General features: G+C 33.2%; 2 protein-coding genes across 2 annotated transcripts; both read right to left on the bottom strand.

The window, feature by feature from the left end:
- Window positions 1-780: 780 nt before the first annotated feature.
- Window positions 781-2,245, bottom strand: LOC141661454 (EPIDERMAL PATTERNING FACTOR-like protein 2). Its single transcript, XM_074468466.1, has 3 exons — window positions 1,635-2,245; window positions 1,498-1,532; window positions 781-1,405 (listed from the first exon to the last, which is right to left on the bottom strand). Exons 1-3 carry the CDS (start codon window positions 1,747-1,749, stop codon window positions 1,169-1,171), a joined length of 387 nt encoding a protein of 128 aa, XP_074324567.1. The 5' UTR covers window positions 1,750-2,245; the 3' UTR covers window positions 781-1,168.
- Window positions 2,246-18,256: 16,011 nt separating this feature from the next.
- Window positions 18,257-19,660, bottom strand: LOC141659818 (uncharacterized). The gene has a single exon (XM_074466745.1). It carries the CDS (start codon window positions 19,658-19,660, stop codon window positions 18,257-18,259), a length of 1,404 nt encoding a protein of 467 aa, XP_074322846.1.
- Between the last annotated feature and the right edge of the window lie 215 nt (window positions 19,661-19,875).

A 19,875-nucleotide genomic window follows, 5' to 3' on the forward strand; every position in this document is an offset into this window, starting at 1 on the left:
AGATTGCAATTGTATTGAACACTTTAATACTCGATGCCTCTGCATTTTCTGCATAAACACTGCTAGTTTATAATTACTGAATTAGATGGAGTACTTATGAAGTTTCAGTGCTCAGTTGTATAACTAAATACTGCATTACTATGTTTTTACATTAGCAATTTGTTGCCAAATCAAGCATCTTAGGTGCTTTTCGGGGGTTCAGTGTGTCTTATGCACAGTGGATGTCAATAACTTTATAGTTGAATTAGAAATATACTAAAATAGGTAAGATTTCTGACTGATAAATTAGTCTTATGCAGTTAAAATTAATTGAACGTCGAATAAGTCATTTACTCTTGTGAAATTGCAGAGATGGTGCTGGAAATGTAAGTCTCCCGTTAATTTGAAGAAAACAGTCTTTTCTTGAAATTGGTTCGGAAATGCAAGTCTCCCATTAGTTTGAAGAAAACGGTCTTTCCTTGAAGTTGGTGCCTCAAATGCAAGTCTCCCATTAGTTCGAAAAAAACACTCTTTCCTTGAAGTGGTTTGGAGTCGTTGCGGTACGAGGTAAATGGATGTACAAAATCAAATAACGATAATGTCTTTAATCTAAATTTTTGCCTATGTGTTCTCCGCTATCGTATAATCTGTAGCAGACAGTTTTTGCCTAATTGTTGTCGGCTTTCGTATATAAACTTGAACGAATATTAGCGATTATAAACTCCTACTTAAATGTTCAAAACACTACTACTTCTGCGGAAACTTAAAAACTTTCAGACCCATAGGATAAAAATTATAGAGATATTCATACATTTTTACGGCATGCATCAATTCAGTGAAGAAGGCTTTTGACATGTAGTATCACTATCCATTCACATACTGCCACAGCGGTACGTCCTGTTTAATTGATACTAGTCCAGCAGATTCTTTTCGTATTGAAGAGAATCAAACAACAAGGATATCAAATATCTGTTGGACATATATGTGAATCAATATTCTCCAGTAACAACTACATGCACTTACTGAGATATTCATCAAAAAAGAAACAATGTACTTCCCTTTTACTTGTTTATAACTCTCCAAAGTAGTAATCTCATTCATATACACAAATTTTAATCAGTTTTATAATATGAATTCATCAGTTAACTAGGCTGAGATATAGAAAATTATGATCTTGATTTATGATTAATCAGGGGTTGAAGATGAAGTTGCCACATTTGCACTTCCAACTCATTGGCTTATAGTTAGAATTATCTTCACCTCTTGAATATGCAATCTTGAAAACTGTTGTTGAGTTCTTGTTTCCTGATTTTATTTGAGGGTTGGTTGGGACTTGAATGGCTTCGCAATGCCCACAAGAACCACACCTTCTCTCGCATCGCGGCGGCCTCGACCCAATCTGCCCACTCAAAATTGATTTTGCTTCCTACATTGTATGATCCACAAGCACCACATTGTTAGTTTTGAATCTTACCAGAGGAAGAAACACAGTAAAGTGTCTGTAAATGTAATTCTTACCTGAGAATTAGCTAGTGGATCCCCCAGTATTCTGCCTGCATTAATTTAAACCATTATTCGACTACATTAGTACACATTACTAGAGTAGTAGTGAAATTATGATTAAATTTGATAAATGAGAACTTAAATTTTTTTACCTGCAGCAGTGTAACTGTGATGAGTTGAAGTTGAAACTAAAAGGAAGAGTAGATAAATTGTAAAACGAATAAGTTTGTGATGGGCATGAATCATGAGATTTTGATTGCAGCCCATTTTCTAAAATATAAAACCAGAGGAGATGAAAGATAGTAAAGAAATGTTAACAAGAACTCAAAGAAGTTAAGCTAGAAAAGATACAAATGAACAAGGAGTAGACTATGGTGGTGATTGAAATGAGAGTTGAAAAGGATGCAAAATGGTTACTTTTGAATGACTCTAGCTAGCTCAACCTCGTTCTCTGAGCCCCCAATTTTTTTAAAAAAAAGGGATGATGAAATGGTGATACAGTTATACTGATGAAATGGAGTATAAGAGAAGGAAGAGGAGGCACAAGCTAGTACTGTTGTGTAACTTGTGTTAACAGTAAAGATAAGAGCTGGAAATAAATTTGTGTGTTAACGAGATAAAACTGAGTTACAAGTTTTTTAGTCCAGAGAAAAGAGCCAAAAATAGGTAGGACAGCACTCCACCCAATCTCCCTGCCAGCCAGCCCTCCAGAGTCTATATGTGTGTTTATTTACAGATCACCATGTACATGTGTATTATATATGGTTTAAAACTGAGATTGTGTGTGAGAATGGGTGATCGACTCACTAACGCACACCTCAATACACAGCTGTTTTGATTATGTGATTTCCTAATGTACTCCACTATTATCTGTTTTGATTATGTGATTTCGTAATGTACTCCACTATTATGTACTCCCTCCACTCCGTACCTACAAATGTTTCCTATTTGTGTTGAACACGTTTGCCAATGCACACTTTTGATTGTTAATATCTTTAATTTTATATTAGTATTAAATATAAAAACTTTATTATATTAAAGTACTTATAAATACGATGGAGTATCAAATATTCATATTACACTATTTAATGATACCACTCAGTGTTGCACCCATCGCGTTTTTGACTCATATAATTTATAAACTTTTAATTGAATATATGTATTAAGAAATTTTCGGATGAGCAAGAGTCGAATATAAGATCGGAAATGATAGAGTATTAATCACTTGAATTATTCAATTGTCCATATTTAACAAATACTGAACTAAGTATTGATTTTTATAAAGAATAATAAGATATAATATATGTGATTGAATAAAAAGGTAGAAACTTATATTTAGTAATTTTTAATTTATATTATGTGATCGAAAAATACGAAAAAGTGACAAGAAAAACGAGAGGAAGGGAGTAGTATTATAATATGTGATATGTGATGTTTTGGAATTGTGGAATATGGGTGTTTCTTGCAGCAGTTGGTTTTGTGGCAGCACCACCAGCTGATCACGCCAAATATCCAAAAAGTGACAGACACTCTCTCCCTATCTCTTCACTCTCATTCCTAATGTAATATGTATGCATATATTTATTTGTATGGGGTTGTAGAAGCATGGTGGGGGGGTTCGTACGGAGCACACGTGTCAAATCTTCTCAATCATGAGAGTCAATCAATGAAGGCGATCACATGAACTAGTGTTGTCCTTTTCACTTTATTCACTACTCATACTATTATTACCACTACTGTAATATGTCACTTTGATCCCATAATTTCACTCTTTTATTATGTTCTGTTACATTAATAATGTTAATGACGACTTTCTCAAACAATATTACATAATCATCTGATAAGATACCAGAACTTTGCCACAAATTGCATTGACCTTTTTCAGAATTTTCCTTTACTTTTTACTGATCAATTTACCCTTAGAATCTGCCCTGTTCTGTTTCTTTAATGTTCTGTAGTATGTTCTTGCCCTCGGGCCTCTGTTGTCGCATGAACCTTTTTTTTATAACAAAAAGTTGTCCGGGTCAGCTTAGCACAAACTCTCACTGTTATGTCCCCTACTTAAATCTGTGCATCAACCTGAAATCTAATTTAAAATCTTTTGGGATGATAAGCCCTAAAATTTATTTCTCAACCAGATAAGGGACGAGCTACCCGGGACGTAGTCCAAAATGTGAAAAAACATCGTCATCAATTTATTTATCGCCTCTAGCTAAGTCTCGCTAGTAGTATACTACCTGAGTTTTTTTTTTTGCGGTTGCTCAAAAAAGTAGCAAAATTTTGAAATGTGCCTGGGCTTTGGTGTATAAAAATAGAAAGCAGGGTCGTTTCATGGCAGTATGTTACTCCAACAAACAATTGCATTGACTCCGGCCCTGAGTCTGACAAACAATAACAAGTGAAATGTGCTTGAATAGCTGTGTGTTTCGGTTACTTCAAATTTAATACAGTTTCAACAGTTTGCTGCCATTTCTGGAACATAACATTTACTAGCACATTCATCTGCAATTCAATATTTGCCCCCCACACCAGATTTTTAGGCAATGCATCATTTCTAATAACAACTTTGTTACTACAAAAGCTTAAAAATTTAAAATTGTAGTTATTGTAGTAGTATCTGCAATGATTTGATTGTGGTGCCTGGTATTGAGAAAGCCAGGGTAGCTATTGTTGAAATGGGATTTTAATGAGACTATGATTCTACTGGCACTATTTCTATTTGTTCAACCAGGAATTAACTCACATTTCATGAATAAGAAATAGTTCAAGTTGTTAAATCTAAATCCAGAACATAGACAAGTTGCAATGTGTTGGTAATTCTTTGTCCGCAGCCTTATCTGTTTTATACGAAGACTTCAATCTTTGATAGAGCTTCTGCCTTGCCATATGTGTACTTTTATTTTGTTTATAACGATAATATACGATCATTGTTTTAGGTAGCATGAGTTGCAGATGTGTAATGGAGCTTCTTCACTATACTATACTGAATAGTCTGCATGTAAGATTACCGGAAGACTGCAAGTCGTATATTATTCCGTTGGTATTCACAGATGAGAGCTAATTGTGTAATTGTGTTAACAGAATGAAAAGGTAATGTAATTAAATCACTTAAGAACATCAGTAGTTTCAATTTTCATCTATAAATGTAGCTCCTAATTGCACTTGTGTGTGTTTTGCAGTGACATTGTGCAGTGGGGGACTTGCTCCGATGTACTATGCGCATTCTTCAAACCGTTGTTTGATTGATGTACTGTGAATTAACACTGCTAGAGCTTCCCACTTGAAACAAAACATACCACATGAATGAATTGATTTGTGGACCAGATACTAACATCAATCAGTTTGGTAAGCAGATAACTGGATAAGTAGGAACTGGTTAGAACAACAACAGCTGACTATGAAATGTTACTCAAAAATTTCAATCTAACAGAAACATTATTTCATTCCTAATTTTAAACTTATCAACTCTTTACATGATTACTTCATTTTCGAGAGTAAAGTTCTATGAAGTCCATCTCTTTATTGGAGTTCTTAGAGTCCATCTACGTTCTGCAAATAAAATATTCCCTATGAATATTTATATTCTGCAAACTAAATATGTTTTTTAGAATAATATATTTTGCAATGTTTTACTTGTAAAATGTATGCAATCCATAAGTTTTTCAATAAAATAGCGATGTTTGCGATATATTATTCAAAAAATAATATGTTTTGCAATAATTTAGACAATATTTTACTTGCAGAACATATATGGACTCTAAGAATTCCGATGAAATAACAGACTCCATAGAAACATTCATTGGATGTCTGTGATGTTCAGAAATGCATTAGAAGTAGAACTCTACAAAAATCCAGTTGAGACATGGCTCGTATTGCTTGATGGTGTGCTTTCCAATCGTGCTGAAAATCCATAAAACTGGACCACGGCTAGTACTTGGTACATATAAACTTTATGGGATATCACATTACAGCCCAGCTGACTGGCAGATTGTTGAGATCTCTTAAAAGTGGCAAATCTGTACCATATATATAGTAGTTGAGAATTGAAACTACATATTAACTCATCCTCATCCTCCTTTGGCTTTCCATACAGCCGGGGAGGAATTAGTGGAGGCTCGGCCCCAATTTTTGTTAATTTTTAAGATTTTAATATAATTTTTTTAAAAAAATATGAAGTAATTTATTTCGGTCTCTCCCGAACATTATTCGGTCTCCTTAAACTAAATTACTGATTCTACTCCTCCATACAACATCATTTTCTTGGGCATTTTCAAAACTCGGCTTTTTCTTGGGCTTTTTCAAAACTCGGCTCTAAATTTTGTACAAGAGTGATAAAAATAATTTTCGCAAATTGAGTTGGCTTAAATTTGTGGATGCCAAGATTAAGAAAGCACGCCATTGAAGCATCTTCGCAGAGTATTTGCGTAATACTGGCCAATAGTTTGTGTCCACTTGGCGAATGATAGCGAGTTGGTATTGCTGTTAGGGCGCCAAAATACAAGAAAAATGGGAAATGGGGTCTAGACAAGTCCAATGTGGGCTCCGATGCCACATGGCAACTTTTCATTGGCAGAATTGTATTGGTTCACCATTCAAAGTCTTTCGTTTTCTCAATTTCAGATATACTTGTCGGCAAATCACGTCTTTTTATCCCGTAACCTAATCTTTAATGCGTTTAATTAATGTGTTTGATTTCATTTTTCAGAATCGAATTGCTTCTGTATTTTGTACATAAATTTTCAACTTCTCGTAATTTTTCTTAAACTTGCATCTTATCTTGTGCAACGCAGAAAGTAAAAGAATAACCCATTTATAATTATGTTGACATGGACGACAAATATATTAGGAAGAGAGTGTCCATGTCGTAAAGGTGATAACAAAACTCTACTCTGTAAGTCTAAACATATCAAACTCAGTTCTCTGGCTCAATGGCTGTGGACAGCCTTGTATTACACTCTAACTATTCAACTATTTTTTTGTCCTCCTACTTGCATATTAAATTTTGTTTGTATTTAGAAATTGTGGATGGACAGAGGCTGATGTAATAAATGTATTTGGATTTTCTTCCTCTAAATATTTTTTGAATTGAAAACAATTTTAATGACCCGTCTAAAAAATATTGTTACGCTTAGGAAGGTCAGCTAATTCTAGTTAAATTGAAAACGATATTAATGACCCGACTTAGCTCAGGAAGATCAGTTGATTTTAGTACTAAGAAGTATTAAAGCCCCTTATGCTTTTATCCATAAAACTAAATTACCTCTTCCATTTCATTTATTTTTATGTGAATATAAAGCTTATATTATATTATTATTCATTTATACATTATATCATATCTATCCGTAAAATTTAAACGTGTATTTTAAGCCATTTTTTGAAGTTTTTGTATACATACTGTATCCTCTTCTCTAATATAATCTTTTATGATCATAAATGATATCGGAGGATTTTCGGAACATATTAAGGGCGCGATAAGTGCGAGAAGAGCAAAGGTATGATCACGTTGATGACTGCATGGTCACGCTGTTGAGAATATATGATGGCATGCTCACGTCGCTAGATTGCATGATCATGCCAAAAGTGAAAATAACAACAGCAGCTTTTTGGTGCAAAGATGAAAGACATTGCATGCTCATTCTCAAAACTGCATGATCACGCTACCTTTAATTACTATTTATTTTTAATTAGGATTTATTTTTATTTCATTTTTAGGGTTTTATATCTCTATATAAACAATCTTATGATGCAACATATTAACAATCTTTGATTGAAATCAAAACACTAATAGTTTTCTCTTATCTTTCTTGTGGATTTATGTTAGGCCTTGTGGATTCAAGATTTTAAAGGATTTCTCGTGTGAGAGTCCTTACGAGGATTAACGCTTGCTTCACCTACGCTTCCGTGCTGCGTGAGTTGGCATCAGAGCAGGCTATATCCTGTCTTTTCGTTAATTGATTCATTATAAGAAAACCAATTACCAAAGAAGATCTTCGAGAGGTTACAACGACTTTAACCGTGGCTCTGTAGGTATTCACAGATCGAGTGGATACGTTGACATTCAAAGTGAATAACAATAACAAGCAACGTAGTGGTGAAAGAGAATATCATGATCGGGTACCTCGAGACGAAAAATATCATGTTGGTGAGAATTCTGGTTTGATTTTGAATATTATCGGCTCAATGATATTGTAAAGGCTGATATACCATTATTTTATGGGTCTCCTGGAGTTGATGAGTTTCTGAATTGGTATAGATGTTGATAAATTCTTTGATGTTATGGATGTTCATGTGAGTAAGCAGGTGAAGATGGTGGCTATCAGGTTAAGGTGTGTTATTGCGATTTGGTGGGATAAGCTGGTTATGCAGAGGAAGAGACAAATAAAGGAACCGATCAAAACATGATGACGAATTAAAGAATTGATGATAGAGAGGTTTTTATCGAAGGGATATGAGTCTAAGATACATATTGATCGCAAACAAAAGGATAATTCGGCTCAATGTCATGAACCATGTCATGTCAATAATGTGTCTGATGGATGTCCTCAACCAAAACATGATAGTTTGTTAGACGTGATATACGGAAAAAAGTTTGGTTATTTTAATACAATTTTTTTGGAAGATTTGAAAGGCGTGGACATAGTTGAAGATAGGTGCGAGATAATGGATTCTGAAAATTTTATGTTTATTGATTATGATGAAATTAGTGCAATTAAAGAACATGACAATAACGAGTAAGGAAAAGAAAGCAACAAAGTAAGTCCCAATACTGTTTATAAATAAGAGAACAAGAACGATGTTTAACATGTTAAAGACGTGCATAATTTATTTTTTGACACATACAAATTGGTTGATGATTTGCAACATCAAAACTTACTGGCATAAGTTAAGCAAGGTGAGTCCCAAAACTTTTGAAATTGTGGTGGATTTTCAATATCACAATAACTTTAGTTTGAAAGATATGGTTAGTGAAATCAAGTTGACTCCACAAATTCACGTAGCACGATATATTGTTGTTGGGGATAATCTATTGGTTGACACTCATGATAATAAAGATTTTTCTATTGACATTGCTAGTTTGAAGTACAAGGATGTTGATAATTTTTATGTGGATCCATGTGAGTTTGTATTGGATAAAACATATCTGAATGATTTGAATTGGTGTCACAAAAGCTGTTGTGAGGCAATTGACTTCAAAATTGATAACATAGAATATGTCCTGTCTCCGTTTGAGGATAAAGGTGTTTTGAAGTCATCATATGAATGCGTAATATTTTTTGGTACAATATTACATAAGTTTTATGATGCCGATTCCAAATTTGTGCTCACAAAGGTTTATCACGGCTAGTTTAAGCTCGTTTTAGTAATACCTTTATGCTTAAAGGTAATCTTGGAGGAGGATGTGAAGTACAAAGTTCCAATAAGGTCGTTTCCTTTAGAAGTACCCCCATGGCGAGATATACAGAAAGTCGGCGCAATTCTTATTTTAAATGATAACTCGAGGTCGATTTCTTTTAAAGTGGATGAGTCTGATTTATGAGGATTTTCGCCACTCTCAAGGCACTACAAGAAAAATGTGTAAAAGCCACCAAATAAAAGTGACCAACTTCAAATTCCACCAATTTCGGTGGAATTTAAGGTCAATAAAATTTTTGTCTAACTGAAGAATAAAGCGACCGAAATTGGCAGAATTTAAAATCGGTCGCTTTTCTTTGGTGGCTTTCAATGTCGGTCGATTTTAATCGGTCGAATTTAACAATAAAAGCAACCAAATTTCAAGTACGGTTGATTTTACTTACTTTAAAAGTAGGCGGGAAATTTCGCGCCGAACATCTCCAAATTTGGAACAACAAAAGGAACCAACTGCGGTCGTTTTTCTTTATATATTATTAAAAAAAATATTTATCAAAAATATAAAAATGATAAGAATGTTGAATACATATATTTAGCATATTAAAAAAACAAGATTATTAATTTCTGGTATCTTATTATTATTATTATTATTATTTTATTTTGTAATTTAGTAATACCAATCCTCAAAAAGTTGTCTCTATCTTGTTTAATTACCTTGTTGATATAATATATTTGTTAAATTACTCGAAGTTGGCCAAAATTATACAGCATGATGTACATTCCAGTATACAAATAAACATGTAAATGGACAAGAAACACATAAATAATGATTAAGTAAGCGAGTAACCTGATAATCCTGCCCGTTAGTAATGGATAATCCAACGCGAGTTAAAGTAACAGCTCATCAATCCATGTGAATTTAAAACAACCAATTATAAACCGCCACGCACATATCCAAACCCTAGTCTTATTTTTACCTCCATCCTCCATTATTCATTCTTCATCCCAAATTTCCTCCCTTCGACTCTTTTCACTTAATCTGCAAACTCCCATTATTCAGTCTTCACACTCAAATATATAATCTCCCAAAGGAAGGCAGCTCAGAAGTCAAAAAGTTTTATAAGATGGCAGATAGGAAAACATTATGCAGTGCAAGATATCTCATAGTTATAAGTTGTATAATATTTCTTTCCTTTGTTGTTTGTGAATTTATGAATATTGGGGATGTTTGTTTTGATATACAGATTGTCATTATTTGTATAATCAGATTTGGAATTATGAATTTTATAGATCTTTAATTTGTCTTTGATAGTCATATATTAATATTGTGTAATTAAATATGTATGTGTTGTAAATTTGAAAGCTTGGGTTTAACTCAAAATGAGTTAACTCAGTCCACCAACCAAACTCAGTCCCCTAACAAGTGAACAACAGCAAGGGCAATCCAGGTTCTTCAGGCGCTATAGGATTTTCTTTTTTTTTTTTTTAATTTCTTATGTTATACTAAAATCGATCGGATTTGGTGTAATTTATTTTGGGGGCGGGAGATTTGAATTTTCACAAAAATTTTGATTTAAAAGTTTTATAATTTAAAATTTAATAAAAGCCACTGAAGAATCGGTCGATTATAAATAAATTCCACCGGAAAATTTAAATTCCACCATCTTAAAAGCCACCAACTAGTTGCGGTCGATTGTATACTAAAAGCCACCAAATACGGTCGATTATAGCTAAATTCCACCATTTTCGGGCGGTGGATTTTAGTGATTTTTGTTGTAGTGAGGGTGTGACGACTGCGATCAGAGTAAATGTATGATCACGCTGATGACTGCATGATCACACTGCTGAGGATATATGATGGCATGCTTATGCCGCTGGATTGCATGGTCATGCCAAAAGTGGAAAAAACAACTGTAGCCTTTTGGTGCAAAGATGAAAGATATCGCATGCTCATGCTCAAAACTACATGATCACGCTACCTTTAATAATTATTTATTTTTAATTAGGATTTATATTTTATTTCGTTTTAGAATTTTGTATCTCTTTTGATTAACAATCTTATGATGCAATATATTAACAATTTTTGATTGAAATCAAAACGCTAAGAATTTGTCTCACTACTACAAATCTTAACTTAGGAGACATCACTTGCGTAGCGCTTTATATGAAGTGTTTTACATGTATATTACTATTATAGCGCTTAATATAAGTAATGCTATACAAGTTATTATGCAGTACAATTAAATAGAAATAAATTAAATTAAAAATGACTAAGATTACGTATGGGAAGGAATCACTGTGTAAGAATTTACTTTAATAGCGTTTTCTCAACAGGCTATAGGAATATATGTGTTCTAAGTAATATTTTCTTTTCTTTTTTTTTAATTTTTTAATTCTTATAGACCGTTTGCATAAGTGTTGTGAAAGCTAAAGTATTTTAAGTCATTATTCTTATATATTTAAAAACATTTGTAAAGCTTGAATATCATTAAAATAAATATTTTGTAAGTAAATGTATTTTAAGTAATTTATTTCATAATCTTAGTTTAATATTAAAAGTCCCTTAATTTTAATAAATAAATACACTTTAAAAAAATTCCTCAAATTCTCCTCTACCATCAAACTAAATTATCTCTCTGTCTCTCAAACAATGGCTTAAGCGCCGTCTCTCTATCTCTCTTCCCGTAATCATCAATATCTTTAGAAGTCATTCTTCTCACTCGACTAATCGCACAGGGATTAGGTTTATTTGCTCGTGCTGCAGGTCTGGTTGGTTGCTTCTTCTTCAAATTGGGATTGCTTCACTTGGAGTTCAATACTAGATTTTGGTTTGGGATTAAGGGTATTGAAATAATTTCCCAAAAGTTTCACTTGTTTCACTAATTTCAATACTAGGGCTAAATTAATTTGGGTTTCTAATTTTATGCACCATTGGATTTTCAATTAATTTTTTCTTTAATAAGCAATTTTTCTAATTTTGTAGCTACTTCACATACTAAAGTCGAGATTCTTTATGGGTTTCAGTTTTTCTCATGGGTACAAGGTTATCAACAAACCTCCACTCTTGAAGAACTTCTTCTTACCTGTTTTTGAAATTAAAGATACATAAGATTTAACAGAGACTTGCTAGTAATTTTATTTGATGTTTGTTTATGGTTGAGTGTGGTATAGGTAATTTTAAGGTTAAATGTTTTTACTTGTATATTTTTACAAATCGTATGTTCTAGTTTATGTTAAATATTTTATTAATCGTGATATTTGAAATGGTTCTAACTTGACACATGTATTTCATGACAATTGTAGTAAAATTATGGGTCATCCAAAAAATAAAGGTTTTATGAATAGTACTTATAGTTCATCAGAAGAAAGGGTCAGAATTCAAATGTTAGTCTAATTTATCAAATGTGTTCATGAAGAGTACAGATAAATACCATTGAAAATAATCTAACTACAAGATACCTATACCAAAATAGGTCAAGCGGTGTGTGCAGGCGCCAAAATAACATTAATGAAGATTTGTTTTTGCATTTAATATATGGAAGGAGGCTAGAAGGAAAATGTTTGAGTTTTTATTGGTTGCAAACCTAGAGTATCATAGCTATGAAAGTATATTCAGTTGAATTTAAACATTTTGGACTAAATTATTTCTCAATAATGGTTGAGTTCCTATGACTATAGAGGTCAGTTATCATTATATGATACTTAGGTCAGTTATTATTATATGATACTCCCTGTTACAACCGATAAGATGCATAATATAGCAAGTTAGTACTAGTGAATGCCTCAAATAACTACGATTAAAATACTTATAACATCTTAGTTTGACAAGTTGTCAATATATCATGTGCTAGTTTGAAATAGGTAAATCACTAATACATTTTCACATTTTCTCTTAATTCTTTACCACTGTTAACATATTAATATGTTCACCTGCATATATTGACATTTAAAACACTGCTCGACTGTGAGTAATAATTGGACAAATATAAATCTTGACAAAAAAATCGATCCTCTAGTCATACTCCAACCATGATCTTAGTAATCAGATTTGAACTTAAATAAACTTATTTCAGGAAAAGATACATATATGGAATTAGGCTAGCAATAGATTTCTAAAATATTGTAAAATGTAAAAATGGATATACTGACTATATCAGCGTTAATTGGTCAGAATTTGTTTATTTATTTCATGAAAGTATACATGTACTTAGTATCAATTTTTTCTTTGCCTTTTATACAATTAATTTGATACTAAATTGTATAACATAAAACTTCAGGTTGTATATTTATTAGTGTTCTTATGGATCGTAAATGGATAAAAGCGCATCGGATGTCGGAAGAATACAAAGCTGGTATCAAACAGTTTTGTAAGCTTGCGGTAGAAAATTTTAAGAACATAATTTCATCTTATGCCCATGTACGAAATGTATGAATATTATTGAAGTTAATGGTCCAAACGAGTTGCATGACCACTTGATGTTTCATGGTTTTGAGAAAACCTATACCTGTTGGACATATCATGGTGAAGAAAGATAAGAAATTAATTCTGGCAACTTTAACTTTGATTATTAATTTGTATATACAGTTGATACTGATTTCATGAAAGATGCTGAGGGTGGTAGTTCTAGTGTTGAAAAGGATATCCCTGACGTTATTAATGATGAATTACGTGATCATCCCGATATGCATGAGGGGTTAAAGAACAATGTTGCTTTACCTTTGTGGCCTAGGTGCACTAATGCTTCTAGATTATCAGTTGTGTTGACTCTATATAACTTAAAAGTTGGTCATCAAATTTCTGATGCGTTCTTCACGGAGATGCTCACAGTTGTTAGTGAACTTTTGCCGGATGGTAATGTCCTCCCACGTAGAGCTTATGAGGCTAAACAAATGCTCAAATCCATTGGATTAGTCCACAACCGAATTCATGTGTGCCCAAATAATTGCATTCGTTATCGAAAAGAGTACGAAATGTTGGATGAATGTCCAAAGTGTCATTTAAAATGATTTAAGGATGGAAATTCCCCGTCTAATGTCATGTGGTACTTCCCAATAATACCTAGACTGATGCGGTGTTCGCTAGTCCTGAAGATTCAAAACATTTAACATGTCATCACAATGGGAGAATTAAAGATGGAATGTTGAGACACCATGTTGATTCACCTCAGTGGAAGACATTTGATGATGTACATCAGGACTTTGGGAAGGAACCATGAAATCTTCGCTTAACACTTTCAATTGATGGAATGAATCCTCACTGTCTCTAAAATAGTTCCCATAGTACTTGACATGTCATCTAATTATTTATAACCTGGCACCGTGGCTCTGCGTGAAGCGTAAATATATGATGATGTCTACCTTGATATCTGGTCCTATACAACCTGGTAATGACATTGATGTATATTTGGCACCTTTGATTGAGGATTTGAAGTACTATGGGAAGACGGTATTGAAGTAGAAGATCGTTATAGAAATGATCATTTTAGGTTAAAGGCCATGTTGTCTGGAACTATAAGTGATTTTCCCGCTTATAGCAATCTATCTGGATATAGTGTGAAAGGTTATGATGCATGTCCTTTATGTGGTGATGAGACGGATAATGTCTGACTAAAGAATTGTAAGAAGTGTGTTTATATGGGGCATAGGCGGTGGTTAGACTCTAATAATAGATATAGAAATATGACAATGGCATTAAACGGTGAAGTTGAAAAACGAGGTCCTCCTCGTATACGGTTGGGCCTTAAAGTGTTTAAAGAGGTTGAAAATACAAACATAGAGTTTGGAAAAAAATTCGCAAAGGATGTTCCTTTTAAGGGTTGGAAGAAGCGTTCAATCTTCTTTGAATTGTCTTATTGGAAAGACCTTTATGTCAAACATTTTATTGATCTTATGCATGTAAAAAAAAATATGTTTGATAGCCTAATTGGTACTTTGTTGGGTGTCCAGGGTAAAACAAAAGATGATTTGAGTGCAAAAATGGACATGATGGACATGGGAATAAGAAGCGAATCAGCCCCCGTAGAAGTTGAAGGCAAAAAACCTTATTTTCCCCTGCAGCCCATACCCTATCGAGGAATGAGAAAAAATCTTATTACAAACACTGCATTCTGTGAAGGTACTTGAAGGTTACTCATAAAACATAAAAAATCTTGTGGATTTAAATGAATTGAAATTAAAGGGATTAAAATCCCAGATGTCATGTCATCATGGAGAATTTGTTACTGATTGCCTTGACCCATCTTGCCGAAAAAGCTTAGGGTAACAATCACAAAGTTGTGTTGGTTCTTCAAGTCAATGAGTAACAAGGTATTGATCCAAGAAGGTTATCGTATCTACAATGACAAATTGTAGAGACACTTTGTGAGGTTGAGATGTATTTCCCACCATCTTTCTTTGATATCATGGTTTACTTGACTATTCACCTGATTTATGAGACTAGGATGTGTGGTCATGCATGTATGAGATGGATGTACCCAGTAGAGCGATATTTGAAAATTTTGAAAGTATATGTGATGAATAGGTCTCGACTAGAGGGTTGCATAGCAGAACGCAATCTAATAGAGGAAGCAATAGAGTTTTGGTCAGAATTTATCCCAAATGTTGATGCTATTGGTTTGCCAATTAATCACCACAGTGGTAGAATTGATGGTGAAGGTGTAACTGGAGGTCAACAAGTAGAGATCAATCGTGCACAATGGCATCGGGTGCATCTTTGTGTTCTACACAACACGGTTGATGTTGTTCCCTTTGTAGATCTGCATAAGAAGACTATCACCTTAGAACATCCAGAGAGAGGTGCTAATTGGATTGAAGTTGAGAACAATCGCACATTCATTGATTAGTTCAAGAATCATGTCACCAATAAGTTACTTAAAAATAGTGAATCAATATCGGATAGGATTAAATGGTTGTCAAGAGGTCCTAATTCATTTGTGCAGTCTTACAAATATTATCTCATAAATGGATATACTTTTTACACAAGTGATCATGATGCAACAAGCACAATGCAGAATAGTGTAGTTACAATTACAGCTACGGCACTACACCAGTCAAGTAATGCCACAGATCCAGTTTTGGCTGATACCACTTATTTCGGAAGAATTAAGAATATTTTGGAGCTAGATTATGTTTGCTTTAGGGTGCCAGTTTTTTATTGCAATTGGGTTAACAATGTTGATGGTGTACATGTTGAAGAGTCAGGGTTCATACGTGTTGATCTTACCAAGGTTGGGTGTAAAGATGATTCTTTCATAATGGCAACACAAGCCCAACAGGTTTTCTATGTTACTGATCCAATTGATAAGAAGTGGTCAATTGTTGTGTTATCTAACAAGCTCAGCAACAACTATCAAGTTAGTGATGGTGTAGACGATGAAGTTGATGCCATGGATGATCTTTTTATTAGAGCCAATATTCCCACATCCATGAACGATGAAGATGATGACTGTTATTATTCTAGGACTGATCATGATGAGAGAGAATATGTGAACCCAGAATTTCTTAATGTGCATGGACACAAAAGATCAAAGCCTATTAAAAAACGCAAGCGAAAAAGTAAAGCTAAGAAATGTGTGCAAAATTTACTATAAATTTTTCTGTCTAAATAATCTTTTGTGTGTTATTTAAATATACTAGGTAATATTTACACTAGTTAAAAAAATCTGTCAAATTAATATTGAATTTGTTGTTATATCACTCTATGGTACTAGTCCAATTTTCTTAGTATTCTATTAAATGTTTTTTGTTTAGGGTTATGGCTTCTGGATCCAAAGGTACAAATGGCACCGATGGCACAAATGATACCGATGTTAAACAGAAACTTGCGAGGCGTGAGATAGTAAACATGCTCAAGGTCAAGAAAGTAAGGACTAAAGGGATTATACAAAAGGTACATGACAAATTGTAAATTATGTTTGATAGTTAAAGTCATTGATGTTGCAAATTGCTATATAAATTTCACAATACTGCCTTTTTCTACTACTTATCACTCATTATATTATTAGGTGAACTGGAATGAGTTGGGACAACCGATTAGTAGAGAGTCTAAAACTCTGTCTTATTATGATGGATCTTATGCATGACAAAATTTTCCAATAATATGTGAGGATTGGAGAAAAAAGATTTAATTAATATGGAAGAAGCATTGTGGGATGAAATTAAGTTACAAAACAATAAATTTGGTTGCATATTAGATTTTATTTGGTTATTTTATTCTATCCTGATTGCTCATATAGTAACGTTTAAATTCTGCATATCGAATTTTTTTCCAGCAAATTTCTTTACATACTTATGTTCTATAATTTATTCATTTTATAAAATTGGATACATATGAATTTGTGTAGTGTGCAAGAAACTTTTCATGGCATTGAAGCAGGGCTGACCCTGAGAATTGAGGGGCCCTAGGCGAACTCAAATTATGGGGCCCTTATAAATTAATAAATCAAGTACAAAATATATATCGAGAGCTACAAATATACTAATAAGAGGAAAAACAAAATATTATGCAAACTAATCTTATTATATTACTTAAATATAACACGTCTTGCATTTTTTGATGCAAAAATATCAATCAAATTTACATAATCAAGTTTTTCAACCATATCCTTTCTATTGAAAACATAGCTAAGCCATTTAACCTTTTTTGAGACATAGTTGAACGGAGGTAGGATTTTATCAACTTCAACTTTGAAAAACTTTGTTATGCATAAGCAACAGTAACCGGTATCGTAAGAAGAATCCTATAAGCAATCCGGGCATTTGGGTAGCTACCTTCCATCTATTTGATGTATGTCAACACATCTATAGCACTCTTTGTACCTTCTGGAAAATTTTGCCGCAACATACACAAGTCTTCATACAAATCATCACCATTAAGATCTGAATTCTGACCATAATTTGTAATGTTTGCAAGGTTATCACAAAAGATCCTCAACTTTTCAGGCTCAATGGACTTTAACTTCTCAAAATTCCATAAAATTCCAAAATTTTCTTCAAAACTTTATAATTTGTTGAAACCTAATTAAAAAAATACATATATTAAAAATGTATGACTAATATATCTCATAATTTTATAATAAATCATATGTATATGTACCTGGTACCAAATGATGAAATAGCTTGATCAATAATGTAGAGAAAATAATTATTCTTAAAATTCTCCTCAGCTGATTGTGTCACATCTTCACCCGTACTCTCATCAAATTGCTTTTTTTCTGTGAACCACACACTTTTCCACAAATATCGGTTCAACTTCCATCTTATTGGCAATCTCAGTAGCTTCAACCATAGCTTCCTGAAATCCAACTTCTCTATAATTTTGAAGAAATGAAAGGAGACCTTTTAATTCTCTGATAGCAACATCAATTTGCATGTCTTCACTTTAAAGAATTTTTCTAACATGATTAACTACATATAAAAATTGATATCAAATCACCATGCCTAACAAGAATTCAAAATTTTGAAGATTATAGGTTGCCAAAGTTTCAGCATCACTTCTTGTTTTGGCATCTTCACTACTATTCACCAAGTAGTTTAAAGCTTCTTTAATTTTCGGAGCTTGATATCTTATTGCTTTAACATTCTCAACACGACTTTCCCAACTTGTATCTGATAATGGCTTAACAGTTATACCTTGCACATGATCAGTAAAAACTTTCCATCTCTTCATAGACGCTGAAAATAATGAGTATATTCGCTGCAACACCCCAAAAAAAGACACAGCCTTGGAACAACAATGAGCCATATCAGATAGTATTAGATTTAAAGAGTGACAAGCACAAGGAGTGTAAAAGGCTCTCGAATTTTTCTCGAGTAGTCTAGTTTGCACACCTTTATTCTTTCCCTTCATATTAGACCCGTTGTCATACCCATGCCCTCTAATATTATCAATATCAAGATCATGAAAATTTATCGCCTCTATGAGTTCATTATACAATCCAAGTCCTGATGTATCATAGACCTTTAGAAAATTAATAAAAAATTCTTGAACTCTGATTGGACATTCTGAGACATTCAGACATCTTAAGACCAGAGACATTTGTTCATCATTACTTGCATCCGGGGTACAATATAATATAACTGAAAATAATTTTGCATCTTTAACTCTATCAATGATTAAACCTTTGACCTCCTGGGCCAGTAGTTGTATCATCTCGTTTTGAATTTTGTGGCTCAAATAATGATAATGTGTCTCACCTTGTAAAATACGACGAGTATGTTCTTGCATAATAGGATTAAACTCAGCAAGTAGTTCTATCATTTGTAAAAAAATTCCATTATTATTTTCATATATTTTTTCACTATTACCCCGAAATGCCAAATTATTTCTCCCAAGTCTTTTCACAATAGCAAGAATTCTCTTTAATACTTGTTTCCAATGCTTCTTCTCTTGAGTGATTTTTTCTTGTACAGTTGAATCAATTGTGACACTCAACTTCAATCTTTTCTCCAATTCGGCCCAACGTGCAATTGATTTAATGTGATGTGGATTTCGTTCATGACTTCTATGACGTTGTGAGATGTTATGCCAATCATTAATGCCCTCTTCACCTAACCAACCCACCAAATTGTTTTTGGCAAATAATTTATAACAAAAGTAAAATACTTTATCTAAAGCAACTGAATATATTAACCACTTTCTATCCTGCTTTTCCCCATTTGGCAAATCTCTAATGTAATATCTAGAAGAAAAACTCCTATCAGAAATATCCTTAGGAAAAGTTACATCTTTGACTCTTTTCAGACCCCTCTCAACCAAAAAATCTTTTGAAGAGCGCCTCTTCTCCTTTCTCTTCTCACCTCCACACTTGTATTTTCTTATTGGAGTCATTGATCTATTTTCATGAGATTTGTGAATATGAAATGAGTCAAATATTCCAATATTAATACAATCTGTTGTTATAAACAAGAAATCCAAAGGAAAATTTACCTCTTTACTTATTAATCCAGCCTTTAGTCGTAGAAGCTTTGATTAAATGAATCTAATAGTATGCTCGCTAGGTTTTTCCCACTTGTCTCTTGTAAATCAGAGTATCAGGCCCTCCG

This window comes from Apium graveolens, chromosome 5, assembly GCF_009905375.1.
Source record: "Apium graveolens cultivar Ventura chromosome 5, ASM990537v1, whole genome shotgun sequence".
Lineage (NCBI taxonomy): Eukaryota > Viridiplantae > Streptophyta > Magnoliopsida > Apiales > Apiaceae > Apium > Apium graveolens.

Bases quoted from the DNA above. Each gene is read 5' to 3' on its own strand.
- LOC141661454 (XM_074468466.1), bottom strand. From the start codon at position 1,749: ATGGGCTGCAATCAAAATCTCATGATTCATGCCCATCACAAACTTATT. The intron at 1,533-1,634 runs GTAAAAAAATTT...AAATTAATGCAG, and splicing joins TCACAGTTACACTGCTGCAG to GCAGAATACTGGGGGATCCA. The intron at 1,406-1,497 runs GTAAGAATTACA...CATACAATGTAG, and splicing joins ATCCACTAGCTAATTCTCAG to GAAGCAAAATCAATTTTGAG.
- LOC141659818 (XM_074466745.1), bottom strand. From the start codon at position 19,660: ATGACTCCAATAAGAAAATACAAGTGTGGAGGTGAGAAGAGAAAGGAG.